This window comes from Onychomys torridus, chromosome 7 (assembly GCF_903995425.1).
Source record: "Onychomys torridus chromosome 7, mOncTor1.1, whole genome shotgun sequence".
Lineage (NCBI taxonomy): Eukaryota > Metazoa > Chordata > Mammalia > Rodentia > Cricetidae > Onychomys > Onychomys torridus.
The window spans coordinates 4,548,131-4,572,285 of NC_050449.1; the positions used below are offsets into that span (position 1 = coordinate 4,548,131).

A 24,155-nucleotide genomic window follows, 5' to 3' on the forward strand; every position below is an offset into this window, starting at 1 on the left:
ACTCCTCATGGCCTGCTCAGCCTGCTTACTGAAGAACCCAGGACCACCAGCCTATGGATGGCACCACCTACAACAGTCTGGGCTCTCCCCCATCAATCACTAAATAAGAAAATGCTGTAGAGCATTTTCTTATGAAGCATTTTCTCAATTGAAGTATCTTCCTCTCAGATGACTATAGCTTATGTCAAGCTGACATAAAACCATTCGGCAGTCTCTCTTGCTGTGTACTCCTCATTAGATGGCTCATAAGCTTCAGGGTGATCAGATGTGCCCCCCCACCGCCTCCACCTCTAATCTTACAGTAGAGTGCTAGGGTTACAGATGCGACACAAGACATCACCCCCCCCACCCCCCCGCAAAGGAAAACCCAGGTTCTTCAGGCTCTACTGATTTATCTCACCAAGCCCTCAAAAATGAGGAACTCAGACTAATAGTTCAGGACCCATCTCTCAAACACAGAAACACTAAAAAACCACAAACCAAAAACATGATTAATTCGTTTGTTTAAAACAGAATCTGAACAATGTTCACAGGACACATCGGACACAAACCTAAATGTGTTTTAATAAAATGATTCTTTAGATTCATTTTTTCCTTAGAAGTTCCAAATAGTAGCAATTTATTATCCTTCACAGATACTAATCTAAAGTTCTAATTTTGCCATGTATCTTAATTACCTGAAATTTAGTTTGTGCAGGTTAAGAGCAAACGTCTGATTCACACCCTGAATACATTGTTTAGGATGCGCTGGCTCCAGAGCATCTTCTCCAGGCAGGCAGTAAGCCTGTGTATTATACCCAACAGGTATCCTAACGATGCTCACAGTACCATTTTGAAAGCTGGTGGAAGCCTTTGAGTTCTGTCCTTGTACTATGACAACAGGGTACCTGAGCAGCTTTTTTTGCTGGCTTTTAGTCATGAAAGAATGTTCCAGACTCACTCTGACCCCGTACCAGATTTCAGCCACATCCTCAGTGCTAACAGGCAAGGAGACCCTTCTCCCACAAACTCTTGCAAAATTCTCCAATTTCCCTCATCTGGGGGTGAGAGATTATATGTCCATTTCAGTGTGTCTTCACTTTTGCTAAGCCTATTCTACAGTTTAAACAATTTCCTGTTCTCCTTTCCCCCTTGCTGTGAAGAGCAATTCTAAGGCCTCGAGGATGCTGCAGAAGCACACTATCATCCAACACGAACTGCAGCTCTGGTCCCACGGTTTTCACTTAATTTTTATCACCTAAACTGGTTCTTTGTTATTTATATTTCTGGATATCCTACTCTATTGATTTCCTTCCTATCTGGTGCTGTCACACGGTGCTAAGCCAGCCACACAGAAGGACAACCTTCATGTTTAAAGAGCTAATAAAACAGGCTGTATTTTAAAAGTTAGCTTCTAATTTCTGGGTTTTAATTTAATTGTATTGTTGGTGTAAGAACCTTACACCTGTCAGAATGGCTATGATCAAAAACACTAAGGACAGTCAATGTTGAAGAGGATGCGGAGCAAAAGGAACACTACTCCACTGTTGGTGGGAATGCAAACTTGTACAACCACTGTGGAAGTCAGTATGGCGGTTTCTCAGAAAATTGGGAATCGAACTACCTCAAGACCCAGCCATACCATTCTTGGGCATACACTCAAGGAATGCTCAACTACCACAAAGATAAATGCTTAACCCTGTTCATAGCAGCATTATTTGTAATAGCCAGAACCTGGAAACAATCTAGATGCCCATCAACTGAAGAATGGATTAAGAAGATGTGGTACATATACACAATGGAGTACTATTCAGCAGAGAAAAACAATGACAGCATGAAAATTGCAGGCAAATGGATGGAACTAGAAAAAAAGCATACTGAGTGAGGTAACCCAAACCCAGAAGGACAAACATGGTATGTACTCACTCATAAGTGGATTCTAGTTAGAAAGCAAAGAACAATCAGACTGCAACCCACAGAACCATAAGGCTATATATATGGCATGGAGGACTCTAGGATGACTGTTGCTTATAATAAGATTTGGTTTTACTCAATTACTGAGCAACCCTTAATGAATTTATACTGTATCAAGCGGATAATAGAAAAATAAATTAATTAACCTAAAAAAAAAGAAAAGAAAAATTTGAACTATTAAAAACAAACAAATACATTTTGCCAAAGCAAAAAGGGGAAACTAGGGGCTCATCATTCCTCTCCACATTCTATTCTTTCCCTTGTTTTATATATTTTAAATTTTTTATCAGTGGATTCTGCTGGAGTATCCACTACAGATAAGCACTGGAGGGCTCCTGTTGCAAATTACCCTCTGGAGCGATGGAAGGATCTTTCTACTAACACTTGTAGGGGAACCAATCTGGTGTTGGTGTGGGCCTGGAGTTCTGATTATGTCTTTCCTCAGGACAATGAGATTCCTCACTGGGTTTCTGAGCGCTGAGTGCACCCTGTGGCTGTAGCTGAAGCCCAACATGGCAGAGACCTATTGGGCCTCCATGGAAAAACTCTCCCCTCCCGGTGCCAATGGGGATTGAAAGCCCAACATGGCCAGCTTTGGCAAGCATTAACGTAAGCCTAGGAACTGCAGCCATGCGGTTGGATTCTCCAGAAGGTAATGTATGATAACTGCTTTTTCAAGTATGTTTGAGAACGTGTCACCCAGACACCTAGGAGATTAAGGATAACCCTGAAGGTCACTGACCTCCATTTATTAACAGTAGCATGCCAGCTAAGCATTTTCATTCTCACAATCCTATTCAAGCTGGAGCAGTACATACTTATCAGGAGTGGCTCTGTGCAACATTTTTGGCCTCCTGAAATTCACTTAGCACCCTTTGAAGATACCTTAAAATTTGTGAGTTTGAATGTAGCCATTATGAGACCATTAGTTCTGTTCCTTGTGAGATGCCTGTTTTTCTTTATGGTTCTTAGTTGTTCTTTTGTAGAGCTGGCAGTTTAAGTCGTGCTGAGATCAAGAATAATGGGCCTCGGTGGTTTGTGTTCCTGGAGTTGCATCCATGCCAATGGATACCCACGTGCTCCAGAAGAGAATTTGACATCGCTGCTGCTGTTGTTGCTGTTATAACAGTGATGACCACTACTACTACTGTTTCTGGGATTGCCATTTAATAATTGATTACTACAGCTAGCACAGTGGAGACCCTGGCAGCAAAAGTAGCTACCACAGTTAATTAATCTTTCATTCTATTGGACATGACAAATTTAAATCAATAGGTATATACATTTCAATTGGCTTTGAAAGCTATTAATTCACAAACTCAAGTTCCATTTGCTCTCAGGATACCATCTTACAAGGACTCCAATTTGCAGTAAGGCTCTTTAAGGAAGGGAATGGCTTAGTTGCCTTTAGCCTACCGGCTATGGATGGGTTATGACTTCTGTTGGTCTTTTCTGTGTTGAATACACAGATTGCAAGCCCAGCACCACTTAGAGATCTTTGGCAACATTTAACTCTGCAGCTCTCACACGATTGAGCCTGTATGATAATGAGTATTCAGGGATGGGTAATGCCTGGGGGGCACTCACCAACCTAAAACAGACCGCCTGTGTGGCCTGGACAGATGTCTCCATGATGGGTAAGGTGACCTGCTGACGTCCCATGCAACCTAAGTCAGAAACTCATTTTTTAGTAAAAGGGGGAGACCTGTAGGTCCCTGGCCTCTGTTTTGGGTAACTGTTGCCTTGCTTGTAGACCTTGACCTTGATGTCCTCCCTATGCTAATTCCCTGCGAGATTCCACCCTCCTGAATGCTTAAGGGAAGTTCCTTGTCTGTGTATCCAGCATATTGGGCGTTAACAGTTTAGATACAAGAGTGTAAAACATCAGAAGCGGGGTTAGGGTACTTAGCTCAGTGGTAGAACCCTTAGCACAAGGCCCCGGGGTTCAATCCTCAGCTCCAAAACACACACACACACACACACACACACACACACACACACACACACACACACACATCCCAGAAGTGAACTTCTGCCCTCCGGGATTCTCCCATTGTGCTGTAAGCCTGTAATTAAGACCTCCTCCCTCCTTCAATAAACGGCATTTGGAGGAAGAGGAGAAAGGAGAAGAAGGAAGATGAAGGAAGGGAGGAGGAGGTCAAGATCACGATGGGGAAACCCACAGAGACAGCTGACCAGTGCAAGTTGGAGCTCACTGACTCTGGACTGACAGCTAGGGAACCTGCACGGGACTGAACTAGGCCCACTGAATATGGGTGACAGTTGTGTGGCTTGATCTGATAGTGGGGTCCCTGGCAGCAGGACCAGGACTTATCCCAGGTGCATGAACTGACTTTTTGGAGCCCATTCCCTGTGGTGGGATACCTTGCTCAGCCTTGATACAATGGAGAGGGGCTAGGCTCTCCTTCAACTTGGTATGCCAGACTTTGTTGACTACCATGGGAGGCCTTACCCACTCTGAGGAGTGGATGGGGGTAGAGTGGGAGGGAGGTGAGGAGGCAGGAGAAAGGGAGGGAGGGGGAACTGGGGTTGGTATGTAAAAATGAAAAAAATGTCAATAAATAAATATATTTTAAAAAGAACAGGGTATGACTTTTTTAAAGCTTTATTTTTATTTTAAGTGTGTGTGTGTGTGTGTGTGTGTGTGTGTGTGCGCGCGCGCGCGCGCTCATGTTTTGCCTGCATGTGTGTCTATGCACCATGTATGTGCCTGGTGCCCTGAGGTCAGACGAGGTTGTGAAAACTCCCCTGGAACTAGAATTGCAGATGACTGGGAATCACCTTGCTAGAAGCCACACCTGGACCCTGCAAAAGCAACAAGTGCTCTCAACCTTGGCCACATCTCCAGGCCCCATGGTACTGATTCTAGGAAATTTGTGATTTCTTGGAGCCTTAACTTGCAGCTGGTTAATCCTGAAGTCCCTGTGTTAGGGCCAGTCTGGGCCAGTCGGCTGACTGCTTTCACCAAAGCAGCGTCTTCCCTGTTCATAACACTTTTAGTTTGTAGAATCCAGGGCACCTAGCCCTTTGGCCTGGCAGATTCCGACACTACTTTCCATTGTTTTATGTCCTTTTCTCTTCCATCCAGTGGGGGTGTGTTTTGAGTACCTCCTGGGAATGTCCTCTTGGTTGTATCTTGTTTACTAGTTGTCTCCAAAACAAATGAGCTCAGGGCACAATCAACTACCTGACCTTCTTCAAAGCCTTATTTATCTCCACACAACAAAACCACATTAGACATAAAATATTTTAAAAATAAACAGATAGCTCAGCAGTGAAGAGCACTTAATGCTCTTCCAGAGGACCTGAGTTCAGTTCCCAGCACCAACTCCGGTGACTTAGAACCTTTGTAACTCAAGTTCCAAGGTCTCTCCTAATGCTTTGTATCTCCTGTTCACACTCCTACAGCCAGCCAGGCATACACACATAAACATAAAATGGACATTTTTTTTTAAAAAAAAATGGACATTTAGGTGGATCTCTGTGAGTTCGAGGCCAGCCTGGTGTACAGAGCAAGTTCCAGGATAGGCTCCAAAACTACACAGAGAAACCCTGTCTCAAAAAACAAAACAAACAAAAAAGACATTTTAACAAAATCCTTAAAAACAAAGAATAAATGATGCAAATTATGTTGGGTAAGTTAAGTGTTTTCCTGGGGAATGGACAAGAAGCCAACAGCATTTGAGAGTAAAGATTTGCCAAGCACCAATAACCTTAATAAAATTATCTGTCACCAACATAGACAACTAGATGGGCACTGTGGTATATCACACCTCCCCACGCCTACCTCCAACCTTTAGACTAATGAATCCAGACTATAGATGGGTACACTGATTCAATAACCCACTGAGTCTTGTTTCCACAGAGGCTTTGTAAAAACCACTCTCCTTCTTCAGAGAATGCCCTGTAAACATTGGCCCTTTCATACATAGCTCCCTCTCCTGTTTTTCCACTTGACCATGCTATTCACTGTCTCCAGGTTTTCCTGATTACCAAAGATGTTCATGTTTATCTTTCCCACAAGTTTGAAAGATATAAAGGTAGAAGGTGGAGTTAAGCTAGAAGATCCTTCCTTTGGTGAGACATGTTACCGGCATTCAAGAGAACACTGAGTACATGTTCACATTTCATGAACACCATTGTGGCAAGCTCAACAGCAGGAGCTAAATACGGATTGAGGACTGGTCTGAAAGGCTCCACACACAGTGAACAAGTCAAAAGGCCAGGCCTTGGATGGCAAGATGGCTCTGAGGGTAAAGGCGTTTGCCACTCAGTCTGATGACCTGAGTTTGAGCTCTGGAACCCACATGGTAGAGAGAAGCAACATGTGTGCCATGAGACATGCATGCATACATAAAAAATTACAATGCTAAAAATTATTTTGAGGGGTTGGAGATTTAGCTCAGTGGTAGAGTGCTTGCCAAACAAGTGCAAGGCCCTGGGTTCGACCCTCAGCTCCAAAAAAATAAAAAAATTTTGAAAGCCGAGGCCAAGAGCAAATACCCACTGGCAAGAAAAATGTGTCTAACTCTAATTAAATAAAAGAGTCCACGTGGCTGGAGAGGCAGGACCCAAGATGAGAGCACCAATGCTCTTCCCGAGGACCAAGTCTGACTCGAACACCCATATCGTGCCTCACAACCATCTGCAGTTCCAGTTCTAAGGGATCCAAGGCCTTTTTCTGGCCTCCACAAACACCACACACACAGTAGTGCCCTGAAATACATGCAGAGAAAATCCACAAAAATAAAATGAATCTAACAAATTAAATAAATACAGTATTAGAAAATGACCCCCTTTTAATTTGGGAAGTACTGGCATTATGAAATATGACAAGTATCAAAACAGAACCCAAGCTTGATAAGCATTTCATCTATTAAAAAAATAGAAAATGACTGTGTTCCACACTAGATTTTTTTTTCTTTTTTGACAGTGATAATAAGATTAAGTAAATTTCTTATAAAATGTAACTGGTGAAAACAAACTGGTCTGGGAATAGTGTTTCCTATCTGCAATCCCAGCACTGGACAGGAGCATCACCAGACTGAAGGCAGTAAGCTGGAGTTGCACAGTGACAGGCCAGCCTGCATTATAGACAGTAACACTGACTCAAACAAACAGTGCCACCTGTTAATATTCTGACCCGCCCCTTGAAATCCCACCCCCTTGGCATTGCCCTGTGTCCTCGTTCTAAGGAAAAATTCCCCTCCCCCCTTTCCTCCCACGAGGTGTGCACCCTCAACCTTGCTCTCTCATTCTCTCTTTCCTTCATCTATTATAATAAATTCTCCATGTGGATGCAGCATCTAGGTGTGAATTACTGGCCACCTCCATGCTGCATGGCATGCATCTGCCAAGCATGTTTCCCTGCACACGCAGGATACCCTCAGGGGTCCCCCATGAAGTAATTCATAACATTGGTGCCGAATATTGCCAGGCAATCCCATTGCTTTCTCCTGCCCTGTGGCAGTCTGAGAAGCTCTGGGATCCTGTACCACCCCCCATTTTCCAGGCTGGAGCACACCAGGGACCCTTCACTCTACTGGATCAGTAAGATTCCTCCCTTCCTTTCTGCCATTTTCCCACAAGTGAAGATTCCTCTCGCTTCACTTGCCGGTACCACGTGTCTTTTGGGCTCTAAGCCCCTCGGCTCCTGTCCCTATGCGACGGCATACGGAGACAGCTTACACCCTCTCAATTCCACGGCCCATAGCCTTTGTTACAATGGTCTACTGGCTATCTTGCACCATTCATTAGTCCTCGATAACCCTCTGGGACGCCAGAGGTAAGTCCACTGTTCCTTATACCTCATTGTGGAAAAATGTCCCTATGGTGTCCCCACCCCTACCACTGCCATTGATCTGGGTCCCTTCCACTGCAGCTGCTCACACCATGCTGCAGTGCGGGGGTTGGTGGGAGTGGGGTCCCTCTCTCCCGCCCGGCTGCACTGCTACTTCTCCACCTTCCTTTCACAGAGTCTATTTCCTATGTGTGAATGGAAATGTATGATCGATATCGCCATCTACATTTCTTTCTGACTTTCAAATGCTTTCATTTATCTGTTCCGTATCTGCTCGGTTTATTTTGGAGAAAAAAAAAAAAACCCCACATGAACACCTGGTCAGGTGGTACCATCTTGTATAAGGGCAACCACATGGTCTAGCCGCCACTTTGGCTAAGGTCAAAACAGGTTGGTCATATGACTTCATTGCCATCTTTACTGAGGGCAGGGCACCCAGTGCTCAGGCTGTCTGTATGGAGGGAGGTTATGGAATCGCCTCTTGCAGAGCATTGTTTCACCTTTGTTTTATGGGCTGAGGAAAAGTCCTCTGGCCTTGGCCTGGTGCTCCTCAGCTGTCTCCCTCAGGCTCCAGTCATCTGGGCAGGCCCAATCCCTGCCAGCTGTTTGATCCTCTGAGGCCTCTCGTGTCGTGGGCCCCAAAGAAGTATGCGCCCCCCTCTAGGGCATCAGCAGAACCACATGCAGATGATGTCACCATATTAAGATTTTAAAATTTCGAATCTTAACATTAATACAATTCTGATACACTTGGGGTCACAAGCTCAGGATTTTAAATTTTCCTTGGTTATTCATTACCTGCTTTTACATGACAGGGATTTCAGTACTGATTGATAACACTAATTTATCTAAAACTTTTATTTTTTTCCTCACCTGTCTCTTCCTGAGGATGTTATTTCTCTCCTTCCCGGTCTTCCTTTCTCAATTTCTAAGACCATGGGCCAAGAGGTTCCAAATAAATTGACACATTTTAACTCCCGTCTCTAGTCTGTATTTCAGCAGGCTGGCAGAAACAGCAAAGCAGAGCTGTGGACACAACCTGCAATGCTTTCCCTGCATGGATGCCAGCAGAGACTCTTGTCTGCTTGATGTGGACCAGTCCAGCCAAATGTCATTGTTCTCTGCCTCTACAGCCGGGTCAGATAACCACATGCTTCTGACAAATGCCCCATTCCCAGCCTTTGACCAGCCTTTCAGCCTTTCTGGGGGTCCTCACAACAATGCCCCAATGCCAGCTCGAAGAAGTTTCAGAAGAAAATACATCGTCCTATGTCCCCTGTCCAGAATGGAGGACCGATTGGCTCTCTAATGCCCACAAGCAGAAAAGAGAACAAGCTTTGTTTCTAGGGAGAGGGAGGGGGGCAGTGAGAGACAGGCAAAGAAGCTCTTGAGACTTCTTCCCTGAGGACCAGCTCCCGGACCACTCCCATCCACTGTGCCATCTCCAGTTTTAATCAACTCTAAAAAAGGCAAAGGCAAAATGTAAAAAAAAAAATTGAAAATGTCTGGAATTTTCAGACTTAAGGTAACTTTTAGGGAAGAGGGGAGCCAGATGACCTGAGGTCAACCCTGGAGGTCCACATGGTAGAATGAAAGAACTGACTTCTAAAGTTGTTCCCTGACCAACATATGAGTAGGACATGTTTATGTACACACAACACACACACACACACACACACACACACACACACACACACACACAAAATATGACACCCATTTAAGGAGAAATTTTAGGTTTCTAAAATTTCAGAACCTTGGACTATTATAAAGAATTATAAGCACTCGGGAGGCAGAGGCAGGCAGATCTCTGTGAGTTTGAGGCCTGCCTGGGCTACAGAGTGAGTTCCAGGAAAGGCACAAAGCTACACAGAGAAACCCTGTCTTGAAAAAAACAAAAACAAAACAAACAAACAAAAAAAGAATTATAGATGTGTTAGTTTTAGTTTCAGAATCATTAATTTCTAGTAACCTTAAGCACGTACAAATTTAAAATCAGATTTTTAATGAAAACGTTAATCTACATCAACTCTTCCACAAAAAGGGGGCATTTCTGTATTTTGTCTAATGCTTCCTGAAGGAATGATCTTCTAAAACTATACAAAGAAACAATGTTTTTCTGTTGATTTTAAAGCACAAAATGCCCATGGCTGTCTCTGTTTATATAAAGAGCTGAATTAGCTACAAAAAATTGCAGGTTCATTAATTAGCCTATCTGGAATCTTATAATGCTGGCCTTTCCTACCATGAAAATGTACAGCCTAGAACGAGTGTAGAAATGAGCAGGCCCCACCATAGGTGGAAGTGGTGGCACACGCCTGAAATCCCAGCATTCTGAAAGCTGAGATCCTGTCTCACAGGGGGTGAGAGGGGCAACCAAGACCCTAAACTAATAGCTGAAGTAATGTCTTTATTATCAATATATAGCTTGCTTGCCAATACTTAATAAGCCATACACTTTAGTGATTTTTTTTTTTAAACTAAGATAATTCAAATAGCCAGTTGGTGGTGGCACATATGTTTAACATGTTTAATCCCAGCACTGGGGAGGTGGATCTCTGTGAGTTTGAGGCCAGCCTGGTCTACAAAACGAGTTCTAGCACCGCCAGGGCTACACAAAGAAACCCTGGGGGTGGGGGTGGGGGAGGAGCCATCCCACTAGCACACACATACCTTTTGAGATAGCGTCTCACTTTATAGGGCTGGCTGTCTTGAAACACATCCTATAGATGAGGCTGGCCTCAAACTCAGAGATCTACTGCCTCTGCCACCCAAGTGCTAGGATTTAAGGCCTATCACACCTGGGCAGGTATTCCCATCTTTAACAGATGAAAACACAAACAAGTAATTCTACCAATCCATTTCCCCCTTCAACCCAAAAGGCTTTCTTCCTCTCCGACCCCACAAAACAATTTGAATGGAACAGAAAAGAAAAGAAAAGTCAACAGAGTCAGTTATTGTAGTGCATCCTGTAATACTACTCAGGAAACTGAGGCAGGGGGATTGTCATGAGAATAAGGCCTTATATTTAAAAAATGAAATAAATCAAAAGAACACTTTCTCAACCGCTCATTTTACTCTCTGGGAAGAACATGGACTGTTAAATGAGGCAAGATGGAGGGTGTGTGTGTTCTAATTGGTTCTCAGCTTTCTCTGTCCCCAGCTGCCTTGTTCTCCAGTACATGGAAATGATGCACTCTCAGAGGGAAGCACCACACTTCAGTTCACACTGTGGACTCACTTCTTGACTAAGTGGGTTTAAACTTCACATGAAGTTCTTCCATGAGGCCTTCACCAGGTACCAATGGTCTGTAGAAGTGCGCCCCACACAGTGGTTCCCTTTCCTTCACTTGAACAGTTAGTAACTAGTCCTGTCCCAAATTAGTGACATGCTGTCGTCAAGATGCAGGGACAGACTGAAGCAGGGTGGGGTTCTGGGTGAGCTAGGGCAGGAGGAGAGAAGAAAATGACACCCAGTGAACAATAGGCTGGAGCCACCCAGTCTAGACCCCAACTGTTAAATCTTTTCATTCGGTCCATAAGCCGCAACTACCCCATCTTTAGCATATTTTAAAGTTAATACAAGTAGAACCTGAAACTTAACAAGTTGCGAATATGTGTACAGATCTGATAGTTGTAGTTTCAAATCACAAGTAAACTGTTACTTATCACACCTCAGGTGATCTTAAGCTTTTGGATTTTAAAAAATTGCCAGTTTAGCAGAGTAGGTCATGTTTGTAAATCCCGGCACTTGAGAGAGCAGGGCAAGATGACAGCCAGCATAAAGGCCAAACATTTATTATTACACAGTGAGTTCTAAGCTAGTGTGGGCTCAAGTGTCTAAAAATTAACTCTGATGAATTAGATAGCTCATATAAGTATTCATGATGTAGAAATTATACATATTAATTTAACTTAATAACATAGCTACTCACCCTGGGTGAATAAAAACGTCAAGCACAAGTATTAAAAACTGTTTCTAGTTTTAAAACATTATTTATTGGGGGGGGTCACCTTAAAGGAGTCAGTTCTCTCTTCCTATAACATGGATGGGGGGGGGGGGGGGGGAGGGGGGGGTGGGGGTGGTGCTGGGGAGGGCAGACAGCACCTTTACCACTGAGCTAATCTCAGCGGCCCGGAACTATTTTGGATATTTATTCAATAATCTTATGCATCCAAAATCTCATGTCAAGAAATGCTGAAGTTGGCAGGAAGTGGTGGGCATACCTTTCTTTAGTCCTGACACTCAGGTAGCAGAGCCAGGCAGATCTCTGTGAGTTTGAAGCCAGCCTGGTCTACAGAGCGAGTTCCAGGACAGCCAGGGACACACAGAGAAACCCTGTCTTCAAAAACCAAAAGGAAAAGAGAAAAGCTTAAGCTGAAGAGCTGCTGGGGAAGACGGCAGGGCTAGCAGTCAGTCATGGTGGTCCCAGGTAGGTTCACACAGAAAGCAAGCCAACCAGTAACATACCACCTTCGGGCATCGGGGCCAACTCCGCTACCGCCACCAGTCAGCCCGCTCTGCTCCTCACCAGGCATTTGCCAGGACAGTCTCTGGAGCTGGTGCTCATCTCTAGGTGAGAGCTTAACAGACCCTGGCTCCTCCTCAAAGAAAGTCCCAGCTGCAACCAGCAGACTAAAGCCAGCCTTCCCTGGCCTCTAAAACCCAGGTTAAGAAATAACCATACACAAGAACCCAGACTACAAATATTTCTTTTCTTTCTCTGTATGTTTGGTATCTCATATAGTGCACAGATATACATAAGGACAAAACACTCATACGTGTGGAATAAAAGAATAAAAAAATAAAAAAGGACACAAAGTTAAAAGAAATGATAAATAAAAAGCTGGGTGTGGAGGTGCATACCTTTAATCCCACCATTCAGGAGGCAAAATCAGAGATCTCTTATTTCCAGGCCAGCCCAGGTTACACAGCAAGACCTGTCTGGAAACAACACAAACAAACAAACAAACAAACGCAGGCTCCTCATATTTACACTATAAGTACTTTACTCACTGAGCCATCTATCTCTGTAGCCCAAAATATGAAATAAATACTATATAACACTACCACATTCTTTAATGCAGCTAAAGGCAGAGGGGCAAGTTTAACAACCAGCATCTTCCACAAGCGTATGCTAACACATAAAAATAAAGATGTAGAAAGGAAAGTGGGGCCGGGCAGTGGTGGCGCACACCTTTGATCTCAGCACCCAGAAGGCAGAGGCAAGTGGATCTCTGAGTTTCAGGAAAGCCAGGACTACACAGAGAAACCTGTCTCGAAAAACCAGAAACAATACCACCACCAAGTGGGTTATTCTATAAAAAGAACCTAATAAAGAATATAAACTCGAGAGTTGATGCTGGTAGGTTATAGTTCATCCTCCATTCTAGAAGTCTCGGGCACATTTCTCCTTAGCTAAGACTCAACTGTATTTAAGAACACAGAGAAGCAAGTAAACTCCACAGGCATGGAAGCAGGAACTGACAGCATGTGCTTGCGTCTGCATGGCCTCAGGGTCAGAAACAAGAGGGGCAGTTTATGTCTTTGGCAGAGATAAAACGTAACCCACTACAGTGAACTTGGGTTTGAAGGCGGTGAGAGTCAAGCCCAGCAGCTGACAGCTTGCTTCTCTATGCTCTACTCTAACTCAGAGAAGCCCACTTGGTTTTTCTCCCCACCCCTCAGTTACACTCCAGCTCTGGCTGCAAAGGTCTGGAACAGATTAAAAGTCGGGCCACAAAATGAAAAGCTCTGGCATGTAGTCAAGCCTGTCTGGAATACACACACACACAGCAGGCCCAAAAAGGGAAACAAAGGGAAGGGAGGGGGGCAGGAGACTTTTGTTGCTATCTCTATCGGCGCATGTTTGCTTGGGGAGGGGGGGTAAATGTTTTTTTCCCCCACCTCAAACATTCGCTCTTCCTGAAAAGCTCAGCTGTAGGTACTACCACCAGATAAACTAACCTAATAGCCAATTCTTTCCTTCACTGCTAATGCTTTTCTTTAAAACACACACACACACACACACACACACACACACACACACACACACACACAGAGTTGTGTGTGTTAAAAGTTAGAGGCAGTGGCACAACCTGATTCTTTCAAACTCCCCAAGGGCAGATGAACTGAATCATCAAATCTGATTACGGAAATGTGGCTGTTATCATCCAGTGAATACTAATGCAGCATTTAAGGGGTTTTCAACCACAAGGACTATTCAAACATTAAAAAGAATCTTAAGTTGCAAACTGCTAACATGTACATTACTTTCTTAACACCACAACAGGTTTGAAAGCTTGAACAGCTGGCATTTGAGCTAAACTGGCTGTCGAAAATGTCCATCTAGGCTGCAACCCCAGGCTCTGACTTTCCTTGGGGGTGGGGGCAACCAGTCCACAAAGCCAACATTGGGGTCACACCCCAACACTGTGTTTTATTGTTGTCTGTTTCCTAGTAAACAGATGGGGAAGGCTGTATTGGAGGCTTGATGTTTTTACCCAGCCCCAGGGTTGTGTTTTGATGGAGTACACAGAGTTAATTCTTCTTTCCAGTAAGGCCTGTGGTGTGGCCAGGTCAGCCCCTGGGAAGCTTCAAAGGCTCCGCCCGTGTGTCTGACTGCACTGATCCACACATTGTTTCCATTAAGCAGCATGGGGCCAAGATGAATGCTCAAACCACATTATCTGTTCCTTTTTAGATTCATTTTCCATGCTTTGGAAAGAGATTCAGAAAGCCAGCAGACAAAATACTACTAGGGAAGAAATATGGACAAAAAAAAGGGCAGTAAACGGGGCATGGAGACCCTTACAAAACCGTGCACACTTGGGAGGAGGGCTCTGTTTTGCCTTTTATATCCTAAATAAAAGTGAAGGAAAGGGCCTTAAGGTAAAACTAGGTAAAAAAAAAAAAAAAAAAAAAAAAAACCCAAACAGTTGTGAAATGCTTTCCTTAGACTCGATCTGGCGCTTGGGGTATGTCCCCACCTTCAGCCCTGACGGCCGGGTCAGCATTAGCAGGCGCATCTCTGGGGAAACTCGAGCTCCAGGTTACAGACCAGCCTGAGCCTGTGGCCTGTTTGCAAGCTCCCCGTTGTGAATCAAGCAGCAGACTATGGCCTGAGGTTCCTTCCACAGCACTCACTACCAACCCAGGCTAGAAGGCTGCTGCTCTGGAACCAGATCTCTCAGATTCAAGCAAAACACATGGCATAAGAAAAAGTTGGATGTGCAGCCACTGCTCACCACAAGGCAATGCAGTTTCACTGAGATGTGTTTTCTTAATCCCCCAGGCCCCAAACTATCATTAAAATGACCACAAAGGTTCTGAGGTAAACCTTTACCAAAACGAGGGTCAAGCCTTGGGTCCAGCCAGGACGTGGTCTTGTTCTTATGGTTTATGTAGTAAACGTCTCCATCCTGAGTCATGGCTTGCTCCCATCCATCAGGAAGAGGTCCTATAACACAGAGAACAGACTATGGTTGGTTTTGAGCTGGTGTACCTTAAGAAGCTGAGCAGCGCTCATGTAAAAAGAACACACACAATTAGATTTAAAGCAATGTATTAAAACAGACTGCAGCCTATGTCCAGAGAAAATAAGGCAGGCCAACATACCCGACTCTCCTCCATGAAAACCAAACTTTTAAATAATGGAGCCAGCACCCCAAGACATGGATGAGAACTTTAGTGGTCAGACTATAAGCACATCAGCTGGCACAGCCTGCTCCATTTAGAACCAATATTTCTGCAACTAACTCATACCAAGCAATCCAGAATACAGAGCATGAAGCTGAACAGAGCCCCCTGGCATGAGAGGGCAGCGGCTGAAGGTCTGTCTGTTGGGAGGGTGGGAGGGGCTAGGACACCTGTTAGGAGGTAAAAAGATCTTCCTAGTTTCATGAGCATAAGGAAGCGTCTGTAAAGTAACTAATGAAAAGAGGCCCAGAATAAAATTATGGAACCACCAAACCATCCACTGGACAGACAGAACTCTCAAACCTTTAACTGAGATTAGGTTCAACTCTAAGATATTTTTGAAAAATGCACAAGGCATTTAAAAGTTCAAAGGTAGGCGGTGGTGGCACACGCCTTTAATCCCAGCACTTGGCAGGCGGATCTCTGTGAGTTGAGGGCAGCCTGGTCTACAGAGTGAGTTCCAGGACAGCCAGGGCTATACAGAGAAACCCTGTCTTGAAAAACTGAATAAAGTTCAAAGTCCTAAGATACTGTGTGACTAACAGGCTGGCAGTGGCCACTAGATGCCTCAGTGAGCCACAACAGGACACTCCCAGGAGACTTTCATACTCTCACTGTTGCTTAGCAACACCATTCTACACCTTAGCCATCTCGGTCAGAACCACCAGAGTGACATCAGGGACTTCCATATTCTCCCAAGCCATCTTGGCCAAAGGAAAGCAACAGGCCACGACTGCTGACTTCCACCGTGCAATGATGCTGCTGTCACATTAAAGCCACACTGTGGCTCCACCTGCTTGGTCCTGTTCTTGTCCCCACATACAGATGAACCACCAGGCATGCCCAAGGTGGGCCTGGGACTCAAACTCTTCTATTCCCAGAACTGTAAGTCTACTGCCCTAAACTTTGCCAGCGTCCCTCGAGTATAAGGAATCTATCAAGCGCTAATCATATTTATTTCACTGATGGTAGACCCACAAGAACTAAATGCAAGTGGGCCAGGCATAGGGTCGGTCTGTCTGTGTGTCTGTCTGTGTCTGTCTGTCTGTCTGTCTGTCTCTCTCTCTCTCTCTCTCTGTCTCTGTCTCTCTCTCTCTCTCTCTCTCTCACACACACACACACACACCCTTGTAATCTCAATTATTCAGGAGACTGAGGCAAACTCACACACTCAAAAGCTCAAGGCCGGGCTGGGGATTTAGCTCAGTGGTAGAGCGCTTGCCTAGCAAGCACAAGGCCCTGGGTTCAATCATCAGCTTAAAAAAAAAAAAAAAAAAAAAGAGCAAGGCCAGCACCAATCCAACCTCATCTTTAAACTGCTTTAAAGGGTTAGCAATGTAAGCCAATGGGTGAGAGCTTGCCCTGAATGTCTTAGATCTTGGGTTTGATTTCCAGTTCTGGAAAAGGCATCAGTTCAGAACGTTTTCCACTAATAACAGTCTTATCTACCATTAAATAACTGAAGAAAAACAGTGAAACCTAAGTAACAGACATGACTACTAATGAAGGCAACGGGCAAAGTGAGAATCAAGAGGCCTGTTGCTTTCCCTTGGCCAAGATGGCTTGGGAGAACATGGGGGAAGTCCCTGATGTCAGTGGTGGTTCTGACCGTGATGGCTAAGGTGCAGAATGGTGTTATTAAGCAACAGAGTGAGAATATGGAATTCTCCTGGGAGACTTGCTGTATGTATCTCTTCTCTTTATGGTAATTAAAATTAAATAATGTATTTACTCAAAGATTATGCTAACAACCTTATAAGCAGCGGTGGTGGTACACGCCTTTATTTAATCCCAGCACTTGGGAGGCAGAGGCAGGCTGATCTCTGAGTTTGTGGTCAGCCTGGTCTACAAAACTAGTTCCAGAATATCCAAAGCCTGTCTGCCTCCCCCCCCCCAAAAGTAACTGCAAATTACCTATTCATCTGTGTCTTTAACATTTCCTGTATATTGTGTATAAATAGAATGTTACAGAGAAATCCTGTCTCAATAAACAAAACAAAACAAAAAAAAGGAAGAAAGAAAGAATGTTATGTGGACACAGGCAACAGTATGAGGCTTTCCTTCTGAGAGAGAGCAAGAGATCAGCAAAGTGCCCCAAACAGTTCTCCATGCTAATTTAACCTGTAATAGCAGAATTAAGGAGAGTGAGCTGGGAAAGAAAGGAGGTCTGGGCTGCAGCTCCACAGTCAGGCGCTCAATACATGCTAGGCAATTTGATGTCCCAGAGCGTTAGACATCAGTCAGTCAATCAAGCTGCAGAAAGCTGAACAGAAAAATCTTTAACTGTAGTCAAAATTTAGTAAAACAATATAAATCTAGGCTTCATCAGACATGGTCCTGAGGGGGAATTTGGTAACTTAACATTTTTCTTTTCTTTCTTTCTTTTTTTTTTTTAAGAATTAAGGATTTATTTATTTTTTTAAAGATTTATTTATTTATTATGTATACAGTGTTCTGTCTGCACATATCCCTGCAGACCAGAAGAGGGCACCAGTTTTCATTACAGATGGTTGTGAGCCACCTTGTGGTTGCTGGGAATTGAACTCAGGACCTTTGGAAGAGCAAGCATGCTCCTAACCTCTGAGCCATCTCTCCAGCCCTTGTTCTTGGTTGTTTTTTTTTTCTTTTTTTGAGACAAGGTCTCCATCATCTCAATTCACATTCTCAGGCCAGGCCTTTGGGAATATAAAAGATGGGGGTGTTTTTTCAAAACTAGATTACCATGCTGGATCCTGACACCAAAGCCTTTTGGGCAAGGTGATAAGATTGAAGGGAAAACAAAAACAAACAGCAACCCTTGCAGGGTAAGGAGAAGAGGCCAACAGTTTAAATGAGACATAAAGAGGGTGAAAAACTGGAATCAGATTAGGAAAAACAAGGTCAATTTAAAAATAACTCAAAATTTAGATTTATCCTTAGGAAAATACAATTTTATGTAGGATTTGGCAATACTGTTTGATAATTTATCTACTAGAACAGTATTTTAAACAAGTAAGATACACTGTAACCCTAGAGATGACTCAACCACACACACTTGCCTGTATGCTCTTGCCTCGGTAATGATTAAGGAAAATCATCTACAACTTGTACTCAAACAGGAAAATCTTCAAATCTTTGCAGCCGCCTAGTTAGACCTACCCTTCCCCTCATCTGCCTGAGACAGAGCAATCACGGAGGACACTGAGTGGCCAGCACACACCCTAGTGAGTGAATAAAGTACAGGGCTCTCAAAGAGTTCCTTAGAAAGTAGACTCAACAACCTCCTAATAGGGGTTGGGGATTTAGCTCAGTGGTAGAGCACTTGCCTAGCAAGCGCAAGGCCCAGGGTTCGATGCTCAGCTCCAAAAAAAAAAAAAAGAAGTAACCTAAAATCTGGGCTACTCTCAAGTGTGTACAAACTGTTGTCACTACACAGCAGGCAGAGTTCTGCACGGCTCTGCAAACAAGTATGAACTCATTAAAAAACCTCACAAAGTGGACTCCACCACAGAACAGATAAAAAAAACTAAGGTGAAGTTACTGGGCCTAATTAGGAAGTGGCAGGTATGGGATTAAGTCCAGTCATGCTCTTCAGAACATCAGCTTGACCAACAGCAAATTTCCTCCTCCTGAAACTTGTGAAAGTCTCAGGACAATCTGTGTTCTGTAGACCATTTTCCCCTTTATAAGAGCCTTGCACAAGAAACACTAGTCCCTCTCTATCAGCTGTTCTGTTAAAACTTTATAAGGCATGTCACTGTGTTCAGAATGGGCATGCATGTACACAAAACCCTTTTACCTCAGCTCCTGAAATAGTGTCATTTTTGTGTACAAGCTTAGATATCTGATTCTAAAACTATCATAAATACACTGATTGAGCCTGCTTTAGTAAATTGTCAGGACACTCCCCACCCCAATGAAGTCTCAAGAAAATCCTTGCATCAAGCCACTAGAACATGTATGTTGATGTGCCCCAAACTCCTTCCTAGACCACAATGGGCAGCGTGGGAGACAATACTTGGGACCACATACCTGAAGACTTGGGGTGGAATCCCAGTACTTCCCAGTGTCCTGCACACTGTTTCCCGAACCCTAGAGCTTACAACTTGGCCTACTTTGGCTCAATATTTATTAGCTTTCTAGTCCTAGGCAAACTCTTTAGTGATACTTCCTCTCAGTGTCTACGGAATGGAGATGAACACTCAAAATTGAAGAAAGTTCCACATGGAATGCTTACAGTAGGTGTTCTTGAACAAATAGTTCTGCCTCTGGAAGAGCAACCAGTGCTCTTAACCACTGAGCCATGCATGTCTCCAGCCCAGGATCTAGGAACAAGACTCAGAATCCCTCACACTAAAGGTATCTGGAGAGTGTCTTCTGTTTGTTCCCACTCTCTCTACCACTGTTAATGTTAACTTTCAGGTCTCAGCAGGTGCCTACACACCTCCATCTTCCCTTCCCTTCACTAAACTACTGTTCAGCAGGTCAAGAACCCAGCCACTCTCTCACCACTCACCATCCTCGAAGCTCCAAATACTCTCTGATTTCCTGTTTGTTAAATGAACAAATTCAGATCATATACCCTCCTTCAGAACCTAAAAGGCTCACGTCCTAACTAGCTTTGACTTCCCAAAACCTGGCTCAAGACCACCGAGTGGGTCATTGTGCTCTACATGGGTTCTTCCCTTTCCCAGATATGCTCAGGCCCTCCTTCAGTCTACCCAGGCCCAGCTCCACAGACAGCAGTTACAGGAGCTACAGTGGGAAAGCCATGCAAGAGGCCATCTCCCATCAGTCAACTTGTGACTGGTCTCTCTTCCCCTTTCCATTTTAACTACAGCAAACACGACCTATGTTTATAACCTGCTCACGATTAAACAGTGGTTGGCATGCAGGAAGGGCTGAGGGTAGGAGTGCTTCCTTGCTGCCAGCTTCCCGTGTCCGTCTACAGGCTCAGCAAGGGACAGACAGACATTTACACAGCACTCCCTGCTGAGACTCTGTTACAGAAAGCACAATATTTCACATCTGTTGAATGAATGATTTTGACACCATGTAGTCTCAAAGTAAACAGTGACCACTGTCACAACTCACCCATATTTAGAAATGTTAAAATCCCTAGAATGCCACACATACCCAAAGAGCCTGGAACAGGTCACTCTCCAGATTTAAAAAAAAAATTGTTTTTGAGAATTCACACATGTATACAATACACAAGGCAGCCTGACCATATCCACTCCTCACTACTTCTGGAACTCTAGCAAACCTCCCTTCATAACTAACTGAGGGACTGGAGAGATGGCTCAGAGGTTTTGAGCACTGGCTGCTCTTCCAGAGGACTCGGGTTGGGTTTCCAGCATCCATCCACATGGCAGCTCACAACTATCTCTAACACCAGTTCTGGGGGATCTGACACCCTCCAAAGGCATCAGGTGTGCACATGGTACACAGACATACATGCAAGTAAAACACCCATACACATTTTTTAAAAACATTTATTTATTATGTATACAATGTTCTGCCTACAGGCCAGAAGAGGGCAGTAGACTGCATTACAGGTGGTTGGGAGGCACCATGTGGTTGCTGGGAATTGAACTCAGGACCTCTGGAAGAATAGCCATCTTAACCGCTGGGCCATCTCTCCAGCCCCACCCATACACATTTAAAAAGAAAGAAAAGTAACTCACTGAGTCCATTTGTGCTGTTCAAATGGGCACCGTGTATATAGTCTTGGAGCCATTCACAAGCACATAGGCAACACCAATGGGGAAAAAAAAAAAAGACTCCCTTCTTCCAGCAGCCACTAACTGCCAATGGTTCCTTGGCGAGGGGCAAGGCCTCCTGAGCCCGTCCTCCTGGCCATGCTGGAATGTGGACTGACTTGCCTTTGTGCAGGTCACCACAGGCTGAGTTAATGCTTGCACAGTCACGCCAGGGCCACAATGTTCTCAGCATTCCTCCCCGCTCCCCTGGCTCTTACAGTCTTTCTGCCCAACCTTCCATGATGGTCACTGGTACTTAGGGGACACATGCCCTATTTAGGGTTAAGCATTAAGTTTCAGATTTAATTTAATGCAACAGCTTATGGTTTGGTAAAGTGTTCATTTAGACTTCAAACTGAAGTAAAACAACTGCCTTTCATTAAAACCAAAGTTAAGTTTTATCCACTGGTTAATCTCACATACTTTTAAAAGTATTCCTTAGGAACACTCTGGCCACTGCTGCAGGGTTTAGTCCATTTCACTTATACTCCTGCCTATATATGGCAGTCTAGATGCCATTTTTGAAGAATTAGCATCTTAATCTTTCACACAAATACTCCTTCCATGAGTCACAAAACTGTTGGAGCAATAGTGACCAGAAGGATTTAGAAATCAGAGGAAAAGACAAAAATAAAACCTTAGCACTCACCAAGAGAAGAAATAAAACAGGCATTTCATCTGGTCCTTGGATGTAAATAACTTAATCTCTTTTCACAGTTTCCAAAACATCTACAAACGGCACTGAAGAAAAAGTTTACCATGGACATGTCTATCTTTGAGTCCTACTATTTAATGACTCATTTCCTCAGGAGCTGGGTATTGGCAATTCTAGGCAGCTAAACTTCCCCTGCATCTCCAACAGTGTGCTCCTGCTCTCTCTAGTCAGTGGCCAGGGCGTTAGGTAACAATAGCAGTTTGTACCTGTTTCTTCCATGGGTTCAGATTTTACATCTGACAGTAACGGTCAGAATTCAAATGATTCCTAAATGTACAGAAAGAAATGTTAATGTGTGCTCTTGGATCAGACAAGACAACTTGGGTTTCCATCTGCTTCCTGATTTAGGGGCTGACTGCAAGGCTTGGAAACCTTGTCAATAAACACTCGAGATCTTTAACACGCTACCCGCTCAGCCCCCAGCAGTGTCTCTAGCACCAGCCTGTAACCCTAATACTTGGGATATGGGGAGAAGGGTCCAAAGTTCAAGGACAGTCGGGGTTACAAAATCCTATCAAGGCTGGAGAGGTGGTCAATGGTTATGAGCATTGGCTGAGTTCACTTCCCAGCACCCACTCCAGTTCCAGGGGATCCAATGCCCTCTTTGGACTTCTGAAGGTTCCTGCATGCATGTGACACACACACACTTGGACAAATATTAAATAAACAGAAAGTTTAAGCTCCTATTTAAAAACTGAAAAGGATGGCAGGGTGGCTCGCTCAGTGACAATACTGCTGCCAAACCCAAATCTGAGTTTAAACCCTAGGTCCTACAAGGCAGAAGGATAAACACGGCCACAAGTTACCCTCCCCTCCCCTCTCCTACTTTGGAGGAAAAAAAGAGATGAGGACAGCAGAAGAGAGGGAGGAAGCAGCACTGTTAAAGCCATAGGAAACAGTTAACCCGGATCCATCGCCCACACTTAGGAAGTCAGGTCAAGGTCATAAATTTGAGGCCTAGACTGCAGTTAGATCCACTCAAAAAACAAAACCAAGAAAGTTAATTATAAATTCAATTTTCAACACAAGTACTCTGGGGTTAAGTATGAATGGAGAAGGAACACTTGAGAAGTGGGTGGTTCTGGGTGACTGTCAAAAGCCATCTGTGCAGACAGGTGAGAAGCTCTGAGCATAGGTGGTCATGTGCAGGTAGTCAAGGCCTGATGTGAGGCCTGTTCTGGGTAAGTTCCAAGGCCATCTCCAAACCAACTGGCCATTTTGCCTTCGGGTGACCAACCATTTCTATTTCAGCAGGAAATTTTAAATCTTTGTATTTCCTTCATGTTGCTTGTCGGTACTTACAGACAGACTGCTATGCTCAAACCACATCTATACATTATATAAGAATGGTGGCTAGTTCTATGTTTGCCTGGCTCACCTGAGACCCTGGGTCCGATCCACAGCACGAAGAAATGAAGTAGGGTGATAAAGACAGGCACAAGCAAACCAAATTTCTTCTTCCTTTTCTTTTTCCTTGGACACAGGGTCCCATGTAGCCCAGGATGGAATTTGAACTATGTAGCTAAGCTAGTCATGAACCCCTCCCTGATCTGCCTGCCACCATTTCCAGAGTGCAGGGTTGGTTACACCAGATGAACTCCACTTCCAGGGTTGTAGATCACCATGTTTATGCTTACTTAACTCCCTGGGGCCACGATCCTTCCTCTCCTCCCTCTCGGTTCCTTCACCACAAACACTCGACCCCCAAAGCCATCCTCCCATCTCAGCCTGTCATTTCTCAGATTACCTGAACTGCCCTGCAGGGAGGGAAAACAGCCGTTTGGTGACAGACTTCAGGAATAGCTGGCAAGACAAACTGGTTCTTGGCTGCACTGACTGTGGGCTTCATCATCATTCCTGCCTGAGTTCTTGTCCGTACAGCACTGTTTTCAGTAATACAGAATTATTTACAAATCTCATCTTAAAACAACCAAGGGGAAAAACAGAAATCTGTGTATGTAACACTGTACTGCCCACATCAGACAGACTTCATAAGTCTGAAGGCTGGAAATAAACTCACTACTTGGATAAAAAAGCCTGAGGCCTACATTTGATCGTAGAGAGCTTCAAATATAAATACAGCCCCAAAGACGGTGTGGACAAATGTCTTAAATTACTTTAAATGAAGTAATAATACTAGCTACCAGTAATTACAAATAGTTTAATTGTAAAATATTGGATCACATTTACTTTACGTTTAAATTAATCTTTTTCTCTCTCTTTTGTTCT

At 44.1% G+C, this 24,155-nt stretch overlaps 1 protein-coding gene across 8 annotated transcripts in view; it reads right to left on the reverse strand.

Moving 5' to 3' along the window:
* Positions 1–24,155, reverse strand: part of Yap1 (Yes1 associated transcriptional regulator) — an 86,625-nt gene that overhangs the window by 21,142 nt on the left and 41,328 nt on the right. For 4 of the 8 annotated variants that reach the window (XM_036192403.1, XM_036192405.1, XM_036192401.1 and 1 more), the window contains exon 4: positions 15,112–15,231. In XM_036192403.1, the coding sequence (XP_036048296.1) occupies positions 15,112–15,231 (120 nt within the window). The remainder of the gene's footprint in view (positions 1–15,111; positions 15,232–24,155) is intronic. The other 4 variants (XM_036192404.1, XM_036192406.1, XM_036192402.1 and 1 more) reach the window with 1 other exon arrangement.